This window comes from Petaurus breviceps, unplaced genomic scaffold (genome assembly GCF_028583685.1).
Source record: "Petaurus breviceps papuanus isolate PSGF00001 unplaced genomic scaffold, PetGlider_PUasm1.0 100, whole genome shotgun sequence".
Lineage (NCBI taxonomy): Eukaryota > Metazoa > Chordata > Mammalia > Diprotodontia > Petauridae > Petaurus > Petaurus breviceps.
The window spans coordinates 795,737-812,181 of record NW_027185573.1 but is presented as its reverse complement, the minus strand read 5'-3'; the positions used below and the strand labels follow the sequence as shown (position 1 = coordinate 812,181).

Below are 16,445 nucleotides of genomic sequence, written 5' to 3'. Positions count from 1 at the left end.
CATTCAGCTTGGAGAGATATTAGATGGGAGTTGGTAGCAGTAAAGAGGATTGGGGCAGTATTCAGTCTCAGAATATTTAATACACATTTCTCACATTTAAGGACCCTTCTATGCCTTTTTGTTTGTTTGTTTTTGGAGGGGGGAAGGCAGGGAAATTGGGGTTAAGGGACTTGTACAAGGTCAGACAGCTACTAAGTGTTAAGTATCTAAGGTCAAATTTGAACTCAGGTCCTCCTGACTCCAGGGCCAGGGCTTTATTCACTGCGCCACCTAGCTGCCCCTCCATGCCTTCTTAAAAGGTTAGAATTTGGACTGGAAATGCCAGTTGGGCACAAATACTACATATGACATACTTCAAAAGAATCTTCTGATCAACTAATCAGTTAGCAGCATGTAAAATAACCCAAGGTCCCCACGGACAAACTTACCGGAATGCTGCATACTTCTAGTCAAGCAAAGGCATTTAGGAAATCTTTACAACAGAATTACAGTAAACATTTATTAAGTTTTAATTTTCACAATATCTTATTTCAGTTCTGAAATCAGCCTACAAATATTTCGCTACATTAACATCAATCTGGTGATCATTTAATAAATAAAGGAATGTATATATACCTTTGTAAAAATAAGTTTTGATATATTGAGGATTCCCAACAATGACAGCAGTAGACCTGATTCCCCAAGGGTCACATGCCTTGAGTCTTATACACATCACTAGCAACAAATCAAGTTGTTTTACAGAAGGAAAAAAAAAAACAACAAAACAAAAACAGAAACCAAAAAACCCCACAACTTTTACAAACTTAAATATTATCTAAATCCACAATCTGGTGTTGGAAACAAAATTAAATCACTAATATCAGTGCTGACAGAGTGGTGTCATACTAAAAGACAGAATTTCCAGTTAAGAATAGGGCAAACAAAGATTTCACTGGATGTGGAAGGGTGCTAATCGACATTACCATCACAAGAATTCAATGAAACACTGGATTCAAGAGATTCAACACATGCGGTTAATTAAGTTGACATTACAGTAAAACCTTTATATTTTTAAAAATAGACATTAGACGTATGGTCAATAACTCCATTAGCTGCCAAATATAGAGAACTGGTATGGAATGCAAACCACAGTCGGAAACACAGCCATCGAAAAAAGCCTAAATTGGTACCAGTCTATTATACCACAGGACAGGGCATCGACAAGGCATTTATTTAATAGCAAAACAGTCAGAAGAATGCAATATTCAGGAACAAGGTTGATTTATACCAGATACTATATAGCATACTGATTGACACCCAATACCAATTAAAAGCACTGTATCACATCCGGAAAAAGAGAAAGAATTCCATTATCTATAGAGAAGAGGCTGAGCTCTAAAATTTACAAACTGCCCTAGAACTGGGTATTTTTCTACAACTGTGACGTATTATGATGCACACCCATAGCATAGGAGTTTTGACATCTTGAACTTTTAACCCTAACACTTTGTAAGATGACAGCTGAATTTATGGTTAGATCAGCCACCGGTTTCAAAAGCCACCAAGTATGAACCAATAAGAGAGAGATCCTTTTTCTCAAGGTCTGTTTAAGCAGGGGGGGAAAGTTGGGGGGCAGGGGAGTATCAGGCTGAGCAGAAATGAAGCAATTAAAGCTTGCCCCTGACTGTTCTGGGGGCAAGGCAAAGCTGGCATTCAGGAAATCCTGTTGTGAAAAGGCAGTTTTACTATTCCCCAACCACATCAATGGGATTGGAGTGGAACCTAACGCAGAAATAAGGTGGGAGATTTTTTTTGGGGGGGCGGGGGGAGACAGCAACAGAACTTTGTATGGAAAAATATATTTCAACATATTAAGGGGATAACATGAAGACGTCATGTGCATACAATGGGACAAGCCAATATTTTCACTGATGAAAAAAAATTTCTCCCAAACATTCACATGTCAACTTAAAGAGATTCTATCAAGATAGTTTGCATTTATCTTGTTAAAAATTACTACCCTTTGTAAATAGCCATCATGATATTGAATCATAATTACTGAAATTAATACTGATTAATTTTATGTGGTCAGTTTCTACTTATAATAGCATCATATTATTCATTAGAACCTATTATGAGTAGTATTGTTCTGTATTATTATCCTACAGCATTTAAGATATACAAAACATTGTTCAAGGTATGAGACACATGGTACAAAAATATATTTTTCCACATACAAAAGGGTGAGCTCAAAAGAAAAGGTTGGATGTGAGGGGCAGAGGGGAGTGGCTGTATATCAGTTTTCATCCCACTGGAGATCTTCTCTACAAAAGCCCCCTGGTAGATGAAAACAAGCCTGGACCAAATGTCAAAGGTTTGTATGCAATTTCTTCAACGTGAAAGTTTCTGTCATTAGCATCCAGGATTCTGATCGGTTTTAAAACATCGGCAACCCTTTAAGAATGTTATCGCCAGTTGAAGATTCTTCATTTAAAAAGAGAGAGGCATCTCCCTATCTGTATATTAAACAGTATAAAATTATACACAGATAAGCTTCCATAGAAAAATCAGGCATGAATCTCATACTTGTTGCTACTCAGAGGAATGGTGCCTGTTACAGACTTACAAGTTTCTAGCCCTGGGCTCCATTTTGAGGGCATTTTCTGTCATACACAGACGTGCTTGTTCCCATGTATGTACACACACACACACACACACACACACACACACACACACATCCTCCCTGTGTCCTTCAAATTTACTAAAAAATCAACCTCTTTTCCCTCCCTGGTTTGTTCTTTGGCCAGCAAGATACCTCTCATGAGTTTTACAGCTTTTGAAAAATGAAGAACAAAGAAACTCATTTTACTCCAGGAAAAAAATTAAAGCACACAAACCAACCAATTAAAAAAAAAAAGACTTAAAACTCAAGACATTTTGTCAATGACACAGCACATCCACATGGATAGGGAGGAAACTGAAAAAGAAGTTAAGTACCTAGAGAATCAGCAATAATTCCAAAAAAGTAATTTGGGGAAGGTCCTGGAACCTAAGCAAAAATGAAAATGATTTCCCTTTCCCCAGAGCCCAGCTCCCAGAGGAGCTAAAAAGACATGAACTAGCAGGACTTGAGTAATGCCACTGGAATCATTTCAATCCAGAAGATGTTTCCACCAATACCCATTAAGATCAACTGAACTGAATCTAAATGAACACTTCCTGAATTGACAGGAAGCCAATCAAAGCAGCCTTGTGTGGCATTATGTGCAACTTAAAAATAGCAGTTTCATAAAATTCTCAAAAGTTGTTTTTCCAAATGCTTGCAAAGAAAAAAAAATATCACAATAAGGATCACATGAGGTTGTTAAATTCTGGGTTCTCCAAATAATCATAACTACTGCTCTAGACAGGACAGGGTCCTGCTTCTATCTACCCTCACCACCCCTCATCCCCCAAGTCAGATTTCCACTTAGAGGTTTGATAGGGAAACTGAGCACCCCAGTGGTCAGGGAGGAAATCAGTAGGTGTACAACCAGTACCTTGGGGCACCAGTGGAAACATCCATCATGCCTCAAGTGCTGGGGGAACTTATGTGCACACTTCCTGAAGGTTTAGTCTTTCATTCTGGCAGATTTCACTCAAGCTGATAGGAGTCATAAGCCTGGGGTGGACCAAATGGCAAAACCAAAGTATATCAGTGACTCCCCTACCAAACAAAACACCCTCAAACCCTCATGATTCCAACCTATCACCCTGTGGTAACTTCTCCAAGGATTACCAAAAATGAGGACACCACAGACTTCAGGCAAAAAGCACCTAGAGATTCTACTATTAAGAGGTTAAAAATAAAACCTGAAGAGCGCTTATTGCTGCCCAGTGGTCCTGAGAATGCCTAAACAACTTGCAAGTTGTGTTACCTGCTGGGGTGTTTTTCTTTTCAGAAGCCCTATGTGGGTCTGAGTCAACCCAAAGCTGCCTAGCAAAGCGTCCCTTAAGTGAAAGAAAACAAGACCTGTGTGTTGAAAGCGTCAATGTGACTGCCATCTTGCTACCAAACTTCAGACTCCACGTTCCAAAACGTTTCTCTGACTAATCCTTGGATTTTTACTTTCTAAAATCCTTTGGAGGAAAATCCCATTTCAAGTATGACAAAATACAGAGCAAATCATAGATCTGCTCACAAAAATGAATTCATTTAAAGGAGACTTGAGAAAATTAAAATTTTTTTGGAGGGCAATTTGGGTTAAGTGACTTGCCCAAGGTCACATGGCTAGTTTTTGTGTTAAGTGTCTGAGGCCGGATTTGAACTCAGGTCCTCTGACTCCAGGGCTGGTGCTCTAGTCACTGTGCCACCTAGCCACCCCAAAATGATTTCTTTTTAAAAAGGAGACTCAAATGGGACAATTCTAATAATTATGTCTGTTAGCCTGAACTCCAAGTTTTTTATTTGTTCATACACTGACTGATACCTGATAACCCAACTGTGGGCCCCCTCCCCTAAAGCTTATAATTTGTGAAAACGTAAACACCTCACATGTGGAACCCACAGCGTCTTTTTAGAGCTGTGAAAACAAATGTTTGAGATTAAGCTTCTCTAAAATGCCAAATTCACATAATCTCCTCACTTTAAAGTTTTAATAGACTTGACTCGATCTGCCTTTATAAAAACCTTACAAAATATGTCTTTAAACACTTGAAAAAAAGTAATTGTGTGTTCTATGCATGGATAAATTTTTTTAGTATATAGCTAATGTGGGTTTTATCGTTTGAAAAAATATTTTTTTTTTACACAACTAATGGTTCTCAGGGTATCTCAGTGTTCTACATAAGTTATTTTAAAATTCTTCTCAGCCTAAAGTTGTAATGTGGTCCAATAACCTCACAATGTGCTGTTTTGTTGCTTTGTAACTTTTAGTAAGATAGTGCTTTTTGATGTTCCAAGAGCTGGTGAAAGGTGATTAACCTGGCTTGTCTCATTTGTCACCGTCTCGATCAATGCCTTCTAGCACCCGGGAGAGGCGGATGTTGAGTAGTCTGATCTGGCTATCGAGATGGTCAATCTTCTCCTCTAGGCTGTGGCTGCCCAGGCTGAGGTTGGCGCCGCCGCTTCCACCACTGGTGCCGCCACTCCTCCAGTAGAAGCCCACAGGCCCCGTCATGAAGTAAATGGCGACCACTAAGCAGAGGGGCAGGACCGCCTGTTCAGGCTCTCCTTCATACTTCTGCAGGATGTATACACAGGAAAGGGCAAACAGGGTGACCCTCACAACCCAGAAGAAGCGACCAAACAGGATGTGCAAGAGATAGAAGAGAAATCCCAGGAAGAGAGACAAGAACCAGTAGGCCAGGAGGACGGCACCCACCAAGAGCAGAGCACGGGTGGGGTTGTTAGCCACAGCGGCAGGGCTAAAATAATGCGTCAGGTTCGAGGCTGAAAAACAAGGAAGAGGAGAAAAAGGGACTGAGTGGCCTGCAAGACACTGGTGGGCCCCCGATTTCAAATGTGGACACAGACAAGGCGGGGACAATATTCAATGCCGACAGTCATGCAGCCCCAGAGAAGACCCTTCCCAGGAACTATCACCGCCCCTCTCCTAGGCTGTTGGGTCCACGAGGGCGAAGACTAAATTTCAGAAGTAGGAGTCTAACGGTACTCATTTGCTGCCTCAATCCTGTTCTGACCCCTCCTTGGGGTGGGAGGTCACCCTGGGCTATGCTGAGGAAAGCCCAAACTTGTTATTATGCCCATTTTACTGATTACTCAGCAGGGTCAGCCAGAGGAAGTTTCATGGCCATGGCACATAGTTAGAAACCTTCTACAGGAAGTCTTTCTTGATCCCTCCTATTAATTCTAGTGCCTCCCCCCATTGATAATTTCCTTTTTATCCTATCTATAACTTGTTTGACTGTGAGCTCCTTGAGGACAGAAATTATCTTTTTTCTTTCTTAGCACAGCGCCTGGTATACAGCAGGTGCTTAATAAATGCTTATTGACTGACTGGAAGTATTAGAGGAAGGCTTCAAACTAGGTCTTCCTGATTTAATTCCAGGACCGGCACTCTATTTCACTATACCATACCCCCATACTCTGCTAGGATGATATCTGCCTTTGACCATGTGAGGAAATATGAGCTATCTCGTAACATGGCCAATTCCAGTGTGATATTAATATAAAAAAAAATATACACAAATATTGTGTATGTGCATATGTATGTGTGTATATGTATATAAGGCAGCTAGGGGGCGCCATAGTGCACAAGAGCATGGGGCCTGAAGAGAGGAAGACTCCTCTTCCTGAGTTCAAATCTGTCCTCACACACTTCCTAGCTGTGTGACCTTGGGCAAGTCACTTCACCCTGTTTGCCTCAGTTTCCTCATCTGTAAAATGAGCTGGAGGAGGAAATGGCAAACCACTTCAGTATCTTTGCCAAGAAAACTGCAGATGGGTTGAATTCAACTGAACAACAACTATACTCACATATACACACATATACATACACATACACACACACACACACACACACACACACTCTAGTAATTGTTCGGCCCTTTTGGTATATTTGGTTGTCTTGGTTTCCTCATCTGCAAAATGGGAATGATATCTAGAGAACTGAGTAGGAGGGTTTCAGGGAGGATCACACGTCACAATATAAATAAAGCTTAAAAAGACAATGTGTGGGGTGGCTAGGTGGCACAGTGAATAGAGCACTGGCCCTGGAGTCAGGAGGACCTGAGTTCAAATCTGACCTCAGACACTTAATACTTACTAGCTGTGTGACCTTGGGCAAGTCACTTAACCCTAATTGCCCCTGCCTTCCTCCTTCCAAAAAGAAAAAAAAAAAAAGACTGTGCACAAGCCACCACTTCCATTAACTGGGATTTCCAGAGCACAGAATAACTGTCCCACAGGGAGGAGATGACAAGAGGATAGGGGAAACTGGCCCGCAATGAAAACTCACTACAGAGAGCCATCCAAACAAGAGTCACAGTCTCTGGGCCCAGCATTTTGAGTACCGCTGATCACTTTCCCTTTCCCATTTATTGACTGTCCTCTAACATCTGAGTGAGAGGGGCAGAGGGGGCTGGGGTAACACTATTCCCATTTTACAGGTGTGAAAACTGAAGCCCAGAGGAATCAGTGGGAGCCAGCCCTCTTTGGGGTCTGGTAACTGATTTATCGCTGGCTGTTCAGTAAGCAACTAGACACAGTTCCCTTAAGGTTCACGTAGCTGCTCCCCTGTCCCATGCAATCTCCTGTAATCAGGTTCAGCTCGTCAGGGCTTGCTGGAAGGGATTTCATAATCTGGGAAGATGGTAAACACAGAACCTACACGGGATTGCAGGGAATTGCTTTATCTGGGTTGTCTCCCAAGAGCCAATATTAAAGGTCCTGGGGGAAAAGAGGAAGCCAAAAGCACTCCCTGAATGCGCCAGACTGCTTTCCTCAGGGTGTTCCAGTGCCCTGGGCTCTGAGGGGCAGGATCAGAACCTGGGTCTGTCTGTCAGACCTCCAAAGCCGCCAGCCCTCAGAGTCATTCACTGACTGTTCTACAAATATTAAGCCCTTCTATTAAGTACCAAGCACCGGAGGTACAAAGACAGGAAGGAAACCAAACCTCCCCTGAAGAAGCCTACATCTTATACCCATATGGAGATAAGTCAGTAAAAGCAAATTTTTAGAGGGGTACAGCAGGGAGGGCAGGCACTGCAATAACTCAGTTAAGCTGAGCCATGAAGGTCGGGAGGGATTCCAGGAGCATTCTAGTCATGCATGAGGAAGAGCAGGTGTTAGAGAGAGTGTGAGGCAGAGGAGGGTGAAGTTGGTGTGGACAGGCAGCCTACAACCAGGTTACCAAGAGGAGTCTGTCTTTTGTACAGAGGAATGGAGAGCCCATGAGGCTTCTGGAGCAGAAGAATGACATCCAGGCTTTGGGAAATGCCAATGTGCTCGTTGTGTTGAGGATGGGGAGGGAAGCCTGGGCAGGTGGGAAGGCTAATTAAGCAATTACTACAGAAGTCCAAGTGAGAGGTAACAAGGGCCTGAAGTATAGCCCAGGACCAGTTGCTGGTCCTGAAGATTCCCCTAGCCAGGCACCCCCCCCACCTCCCCCGAAAAAGAGTACAAAGCAAACAGAGACACTAGTTACATATAGACAGATGACAAAAGGAAAGGGGCTGACTGGACAACTCATCGGGAGACCCCTTCCCAGGCCCATCCCTCGGCTGGCATCTCTGCTTCTCCTCCTAGAGAAGGAGAACCATAATACCACCTACCACCTGGTGCAAGTATTAGAAGCCAGGGGTGATGGACAAGCTAGGACCGTGGTCAGAGGAAGCCAAAGCTCCAGAATAATGAGACCTATTCCAGACTCTGTATTAGCAATACTCTCCCTGACCCACTTGAACACGGCCAATTATTAGAAGAGCCAGCATTTTACCCACCATCGATCCCAAGAACATCCAGCAGATCAGTCCAGAGTCTCCACAGCGTCTCCACTAAGACATCCACTCCATTTACAAATCTCTCAGTTGACCTGGAGAAAAACTACAAAGACCAAGGAATAAAGAGTTAATAAGGAGTTCTGTAAATTCACTTCTCCAATTCCTCCCATGACTGGTCAGAGGGTAGACTATATATGAACTTCTGTTCCCTGCCCAAGATTAAAAGGACTTTTAGAAATGGTTGGGGGGGAGGAGGGGAAGAGAAGGGAAGACAGACTGAGGAAGGTCTAATGGAGAGCAAACAAAACCCCTGCCTCAGGCAGCATGGGAGGCAGAGAGGGGGACCCGGAGAGGAGGGAGGAAGAGGCTATTCTCCAGTGTGGCCTTCAGGGAAGGGTCATCTGTCCAAAGCTAAATTTCAACTTAAGGTCACTTAACAATTTTGATTTTGAAGTAATCTGTTCCCTTCTAACATCCTGCTTTGCCTCTTGTGTGGACCATGAGTTGGTTTGTCTAGAGGATGTAATAATGAGACAGAGGTGTGAAAGGATTCCGGGTTCTGAGCCCTTATGCTAAATAAAGACAAGGGGCTGACATCATTATCAATCCAATAAACCAGGTGGGCTGTGCTCCTATGGAGAAGGAAGAAAGAGGAAGAACATAGCCACTCTGAAGGAACCCAAGGGCTCTTTGAAATCACATTCAGAACAATCCAGTCACTGAAGGATGCCATCTTGTTGTCTTCAAATAAATCAGGTCTATCTCCCGGAACCTGAACTAGGAAACTGAGACCATATGAAAAGTCCAGGATGGGTCAACATGCTAACACCCTGATAGCCACAAACAGATTTGGGGGGAGAGGAAAAAATTAGCCCAGCAGAATCCAAGAGGCTCACCACGTTCTCAGCAGGAGTGGGCGATAATTCTTGCAAGTTGAGCACCAAGCTCAACCAAACAGGGAGTAAGGAGAAAAAAAGGTCTCCTCAGCAAGAGCCTTAGCTCCGGAGAAAGAGTTGGCAAAAAAGGCCAACTCAGCATGGAGAAAACAAATGGTCCTCGCAATATCTGAAAGGCTGTTTGTTGTGTGGAAGTGGAACTAGATGTGTTTTGTTTCACCAATAAAACTGAAGAGGATCAAGGGGAGGATGGGGAGTGAGGGAGGGTCCTCAGAAAGGGAAGACTTTCTAAGAATTAGAGAAGACCATTGTGCTTTGAGAAACACATGTGAGGAATTCAGAGAAGTATAGAAAGACTTATATGGACAGATGCAAGGTGAGATGAGCAGAACAGCCATGACTGCAACATAAATGGGAAGAAAAACCAAACTGAATTCTTCCACCTATAACGTATAAGCCTGGCCCCAAGAAACATGAAAATATATCTCCCTTCCTTTCCTTGCCAAGGCAGAAGATGACAGGGATGGGATTCTGCATCTATCAGACTCAACTGATGGGTGTTAGTTTTTGCTAACTTACATTTTATAATTTTTTTTTAAGTTAAATCTTTTTGTTTTCAGTTCCAAATTCTCTCCCTCCTTCCAACCCCATCTCTTATCCACTATTATGGCAAGAAATACAATATTCATTATTTTACATATGAAAACCTGCCTTTAAAAAAAGTTAATAACATTTACATGGTACTTTAAGGTTTACAAGGCACTTATAAGTATGGGGGTGGGTGGGGGGAAACTGTCATCTCAAAGCAGACTAACAGCTGCCTCAGAAGGCAGTAAATAACAGTTTTCCGTCATTGGAAGGCTCTCAAGTTAGGAATGCTACAGAACACATTCTTGTTCAAATCTGGGTTGAACTAAATAGTCTGTGAAATCTGATTTCTGAAATCCCTTTTTGGAGGCAGGGGTGGAATGAGGGTGGTATTTTAAGAAAAAACCTCCAGAAATTCCCTATCTCACTACTATTCATCAAGGATCCTACAGGTTTTATTGTGGAATCAATGCAGTAAAAAAAATTCTAAACCAGCTACTCTCCATTCTGACAGCTGAGAGAAATCTTCCTTGTAGGCCCAAAATACCATTTAGCAATCTAATATACCCTTAGGGAAGAAAGGAAAGCAATTAGGATCTTTTACTGAAAAGGAATCTTGTAGGGTTTAGAGATTAAGGTCCTGCATTCAAATACCAGGTCCCCCAACTGCTGGCACCTGGGTGACCTTGGGTAAATCAACCTTTGGGCCTGAGTTCCTTCACCTATAAAATGATTAGGGTGGGCCTTCCTGATCTCCAAGGACTGTTTCAAGCCCTAAAGTCAGGGCACTTAAATTGAGAAATTACCTGTACAGGGGTGGGGAGCCTGCTTCTTGAGGCCAGATATGGCCCTCTAGGTTTTCAAGTGCAGCCCTCTAGGGCACTTGAGGCCAAAGGTTCCCCACCCCTGGAATTTAGGGAAAAAAAGAGCTTAAGGTCATTTGTCTTTTTGAGGAATACATTTAGGAAAAAAGAAAAAAAAAAACCACCACCTTCTTTCCCAGTGGACTTGAATTGTCTAGAGGTTGCTTTCTTATTAAACTTTTTGAGAACATTGGGACTTTCTGGTGAACGTTAAGATCTTCAAAATTATTTAGGGAACAATCTGGGCCTGATATAATCATCAATCTAGACCTGGAACCTCAAGTAACCAAGCTTGTTGAGTCACTTCCAGGGGGAGAGCCGGGTCCCAATCTGTCTCAACACAGTCTTGTTAAGGCTCCTTCTAATGCTGGGAGGGCTGGCACCATCTCTCCCTCTCCCCAACTCTCTTGCAAAATTGCAAACAGACTCAAAGAAATTGAGCTGTGATCCAAAAAAGGCTTCACCACAAAGGGATAATGAGCCACAGATGGAGGTGCCCACCTCTGCCAGCCCTGAAGGCAAACCTACCCAATGAACCTGGAAAGGAGAGGACAGATACCTACTGTTATCTTTACTGATCTGCCCTTGGCAAGCCCAAGGCAGGCAAAGCCCTCCCCTCCCTCTCCCAAGGCTTTTTCTGCTCTTCAGCTGAAGACTCCTAGAACTCTGGGGGTAGAGCACAACTTCAAGACCATCTCCTTACAACACTCCTTCCAAATAAAGAAACCCAGATTCAGAGAAGGAAATGCCTTGCTCAAGGTCACCGGGCCAAGTTAGCAGCAAATACACTCTACTCTGCATCCATCCAACCTGAGCAGACTGCCACAGGCTCCTGGTCTGTGTCCTGCTCTTCCCTTTGCCTGGGATGCCCTCCTTGCCCCCCTCTGACTCCCTCTTTCAGATCTCAGGGCCCCTTCCTGGAGTTCTCAGGCCCATGTCTCTCTCTCCTGCACCTGGCCCCCTCCGGCACTGTGTCCCATTTCTTTGTCTCACTTGGCATGCAGCGCCTTGCAGGGCCATTTAAATGTTTCATGTGAACATGTGGACTTTCTAACTAGATCACAAGCTCCCCATGCGTGGAACCCAGGGCTGTGCTTGTTTGTACTACCCTTATCTATGCCAACAGCTACCATTTATCTATCACTTACTATTCACCAGGCACTGTGTTAAAAGCTCTACAATTATTATCACATCTGAGCCTCACAACAACCTTGTACAGTAGGTGTTATTCTTACCCCATTTTACAAATGAGGAAAACAGGCAAACAGCAATGAAGTGACTTGTCCAGGGTCATATGGTCTGAGGCTAGATTTGAACTCAGGTCTTCCTGACCCCAGGCCCAGGGCTCTATCCACTGCCCCAAGTACACATTAAGCTCTCATTTCACAGCAGTCTGGTACTGTACTTCAATGTCCTTTAGGCAGGTCCAAGGAAATCACAGGGTCCCAGATATAGAGGTATACAGAAGTTCAGAGGCCACCTAGTCTAACCCCCTCCTTTTATAGATGATGAAAGTAAGTCTCAGGCAGGTTAGGGGACTTGCCCAAGGTTATACAGGCAAATAAGCATCAAAGGTGGCAGGTCAACAGTTTGCCAGCAAGGTCAATCATCTACACTGGCTACTTTCAAATCTTCCAAAGAAAGAAGCCTGCTGCCATTTCAAACCAGGTAAGTCAATTCACCAGATTTCCAAGGGAGACATTTCTGCCCAATTCTCAAAAATGTATGTAGGGACACATCTTTTTAAATATGCAATAGCAATTTTTTTTCAAGGCCAGTTCTATGACTGGACCAAACAGAAAGCCAGAATGTTCCTATGAGACACATACCTACTCCCCCACCCTTCAATGGATGACATTTATAAGGTGTTTTGCAAATATAGCACTTTACATACATTCTCTCCTTAGAGACTCATAGAGAAGGGAAGGTTAAATGACTTGCTCCATCTCACAGTTTAAAGTATGGTTATCTGAACTTGGGTCCATCAGTCATCAATTTCCAACCACCGAGTCACTACTTCTGGGGCTGACCAAAGCAAGGCTAGTAAAGACCCATTAAACGAGCCTTACTCTTTTTTTTTTTAAGATTGAAAAACAAATGCATGTACTGCCAAACGAGATGGTCATTATTCCATGGAAAATCAAATCAGCACAAAGTAGGACTTTTTTTGTCCTGAATTTATTGTGACTTGAGAGACACTATGGCCTAAAGTGGCAGTCCTGAGCCACAAGCATCAGGAGTTCAAATCTCACCTCTGCCATGAAATCGTTGCAGACACAGGGTAAGTCTCTGAACCTTTCAGGGTCCCCGCTACAAATGGCAGAGAAGGTGCCAAGAAGCATCAACAAAGGTGCCAATGAAATCACAGGACAAGTTGAAGACAAAAACAAATTCTCGACTCCCTCTAGATTTGCAGGACCTGGATTCAAATCCCAACCCTCCTATTTACTAGGTGTTTAGCCTTGGACAAGCTGCTTATACTCTCAACCTCAGTTTCCTCATCATGAAAAGAGGGGAGTGTACTTAATGCCCTCTGAAGAAAGAGCCTTCCTATTCCACCAATCAGTAACACTTACAAAGAGCTACTTATACACCAGGCACCGTGCTAAGCAAAAAGAAGCAAAAGACAGTCTTGGCCTTCAAGGAGCTTACAATCCAACCTAATACTCTAAGTCTATGTTAAACCACCATACCTTCTTCAAGATTCAAAGTCTCCTTTCCCTATCTGGTGAAGAAATTAACACCTAGTTCTACAGACTTGATACAAATCCTTTTGTGCAAAAAGCTGATATTTTGGAGGATACAAGCTCCCCATTTTCTCTTTGCCTTGCTACTATGTTTAAGTTCCTTAGGCTGGAAATCCAAAGACTGTTACACTTCAGAGATGAAACTGGAAACCCAAAGACAGTATAAGACTTCAGAGATAAAAAAGTAAATCCTATACCCAGATAATTCTTCCTAGGAATGGTAGATTAGGATAAGACAGTTACGTGAAAGCTACAAAAAAATTCATACTCCCAACAAGGTCATTTGTTGAGAGTCACTCCACCAAACCTTTCAGTAAAGGTTAACAAGGCTGAGGGTCTGGTTTGGAGGTCCCCTGGCTCTCTACCTCTCTAAAAGGAAGCCTTTGACCCACATGCTGCTCTCCCCAATCCTTCCAGAGCTAGAGTGCTCCAGTTCCTTTTCTTCTGGAATTCAAAGGTACCAGTCAACAACTTTAGTCCTTAGATTTGGTCTAAGCACCTACCATTTGAGGGGGAGAAATGCACAGCCGTTAGAAGAGATAAAATACAATTGAGAAAGATGAATAGAGGTCATTACTTCTGGGAACTCTGCCAGTATCAGCAAGTTCCTCAACTGTCAAGGACAGATCCTAATCAGTACCCCCTGCCCTGCCCCAAAAGCCAACTGCTGGAGGCCACTGGGTGCCACTGTCAAGGCAACAACCTGTACCTTCCCTAGCCTTGTTCAGTGAGGAGACAATAGGGCCAGAAGAAAGGAGCCTGTCACAGCCTCTAAATTAGTTAGCTTTTATAAAGAAAGACAAATGTGGGTACAACCGAGAGTTGAGTAAGGAAGGAATGCCAAGGGCACTTTGTGCCCAAGCTCTGCTGGATTTTCCTAAAGAGGATAATGTGCTGTTAAGTTTCCCCAGGGAAGTGGGTTGAGGCTCAGTCTGTGGTTAAGATAAAAAACCCTAAGAAGCCTAAACTAGGTAGTATTTACATAAGGTACAGTGAGGTGGTCAGTCTACTAAGGAGAAATCTTTTTTCATTTCTTGGATGAGATGAGGGGAGTGAGGACCACCCAGATCCCACCCTGAGTCCCAGTTTCCCAAAGGGTTCATCTAAGGCCAGCACCCTTCCAATCCCCCCCCCCCCCGCCGTGAAGCAGCTTTCGAATGGAGCCGTTGGGAACCCTCCTTTGGGGTCCCCTGAGGCCAGGGCCCAGGCAGTTCTGCACAGACCCCAAGGAGCCAGAGCCAAGGAGAAAATCCAGGGTGAGGTGGGATTTGTAAGACTGCAGGCTGACCAGAGAGGGAGCCCAAGGTACCCACCGGCCAAAGTGCCCTACGTTCTCAGCCCCGGCCCCAGAGATGTATGGGGGGCAGGGAGGGGGAAGCTGGAGAGAGAAGCCCTCCCCTCACAGGACCCTAGGCGCGTCACAAATGTCCCTGGGTCACGCTGCCCCTCCCGAGGCTGAGGTGAGGCTCCCCCACTCCTGGGGGCCCCCAGCATTCCCGGCTGACCCCCGCCGCGTCCCCAGTCTCCCTCCCTGGGTGAGGATGCCCCGGAGCAAGGTGACCCCGGCGGCGATGCCGTCGGGCCAGGGCGCACGCTGGGCATAAAGGGGGGGCGCACTGTGGGCGCGGGGCGCCCCACCTTCTGCACGGCTCGCACGTTGTCCTCCCCGCACAGGCTGCTCACGCTCTGGTAGACGCCGCTGGCCGCCCGGCGGAACGTGTTCTGCTTGTCGGCTCCACGACCCCGCGCAGCCTGCGCGCCGGGCCCGAGCAGAAGCAGCAACAGCAGCAGCGGCAGCAGCGCGCAGAGCTGTGGACGGGGCCCGGCGCGCGCGCCCATCGTCCGTCCCGTCAGCTCGGCGAGCCCCGAGGGCCCCGGCGCGGCCTCCTGCGCGTCCGCTCCGACAGCAGCCACCTCCCGCACCGTCTGCCCCGGCGCCCGCCTGCGCCTCCGCCGCCGCGCTGCTCCTACTGCACTCCTTCCGCTTCCGCAGCCCCGCGCAGCGCCCCCGGCGGCCGCCGCCGCTCCACGCCACGCCGCGCGGGCCGGCCCCGCCCCCAGCCCGCCCCCGCGCGCGTTCGGGCCCACGCGGCCGCGGAGTTGGAGGAGAGAGCCCAAGCCTGTTCCTGGCGCAGGAGCGGATCTGAAGCTCTCCTGCTCCCCGTGCGCACTCACTCCCCCGAGCCCTCCCCCGGCTCCCCAGCCCCCTCGCCCCCCGCGCATGTATCCATCCATCCATCCATGCATCCATGCATCCATCCATCCATCCATCCATCCATCCATCCATCCATCATCCATCCATCATCCATCCATCCATCCATCCTTCCTTCCTTCCTTCTTCCCTTCCTTCCTTCCTCCCTTCCTTCCTTCCTCCCTCCCTCCCTCCCTCCTTCTCTCCCTCCTTCCTTCCCTCCTTTCTTCCTCCATTCTTCCATCTATCCTTCCTTCCTTCCTCCCTTCCTCCCTTCCTCCCTTCCTCCCTCCCTCCCTCCCTCCTTCTCTCCCTCCTTCCTTCCTCCTTCCCTCCTTTCTTCCTCCATTCTTCCTTCCTTCCTTCCTTCCTTCCATCCATCCATCCTTGCATCCATCCCTCCATTCATCCATCTGTGCGTTAAAGGGTTTAGTGGAAAGGTGCTACAAACCATGACTATTCATTCATAGTTTTTGGGCCTTGGTACCAGTGCTTTCTGTCTAAGATTCGCCTCCAATTTCTCCCATTTGTTCACACTGATTTGCTTCGGTGTCTCTTCCCCTATTTTGAGCTACGTGAGGGCAGGAACTTTTCTTCTTTCTCTGTATCCCCAGCACTTAACCCTGTTCTTGGTGCATGGTAGGCACTTAAAAATGTTTGTTGGTTGAGAGTAGGTGCTTAATAACAAAAATAATCAGTGACTCCATGTTTTAATTGAAGTGGAGCTTGAAGGGATCGT

At 45.4% G+C, this 16,445-nt stretch overlaps 1 protein-coding gene across 1 annotated transcript; it reads right to left on the bottom strand.

Annotated features, from left to right (window-relative positions):
* Positions 1 to 473: 473 nt before the first annotated feature.
* LOC138158780 (BRI3-binding protein-like) lies at positions 474 to 15,467 on the bottom strand. The gene is made up of 3 exons (XM_069085353.1): positions 15,154 to 15,467; positions 8,422 to 8,524; positions 474 to 5,410 (listed from the first exon to the last, which is right to left on the bottom strand). Exons 1-3 carry the CDS (start codon positions 15,352 to 15,354, stop codon positions 4,953 to 4,955), a joined length of 762 nt encoding a protein of 253 aa, XP_068941454.1. The 5' UTR covers positions 15,355 to 15,467; the 3' UTR covers positions 474 to 4,952.
* Between the last annotated feature and the right edge of the window lie 978 nt (positions 15,468 to 16,445).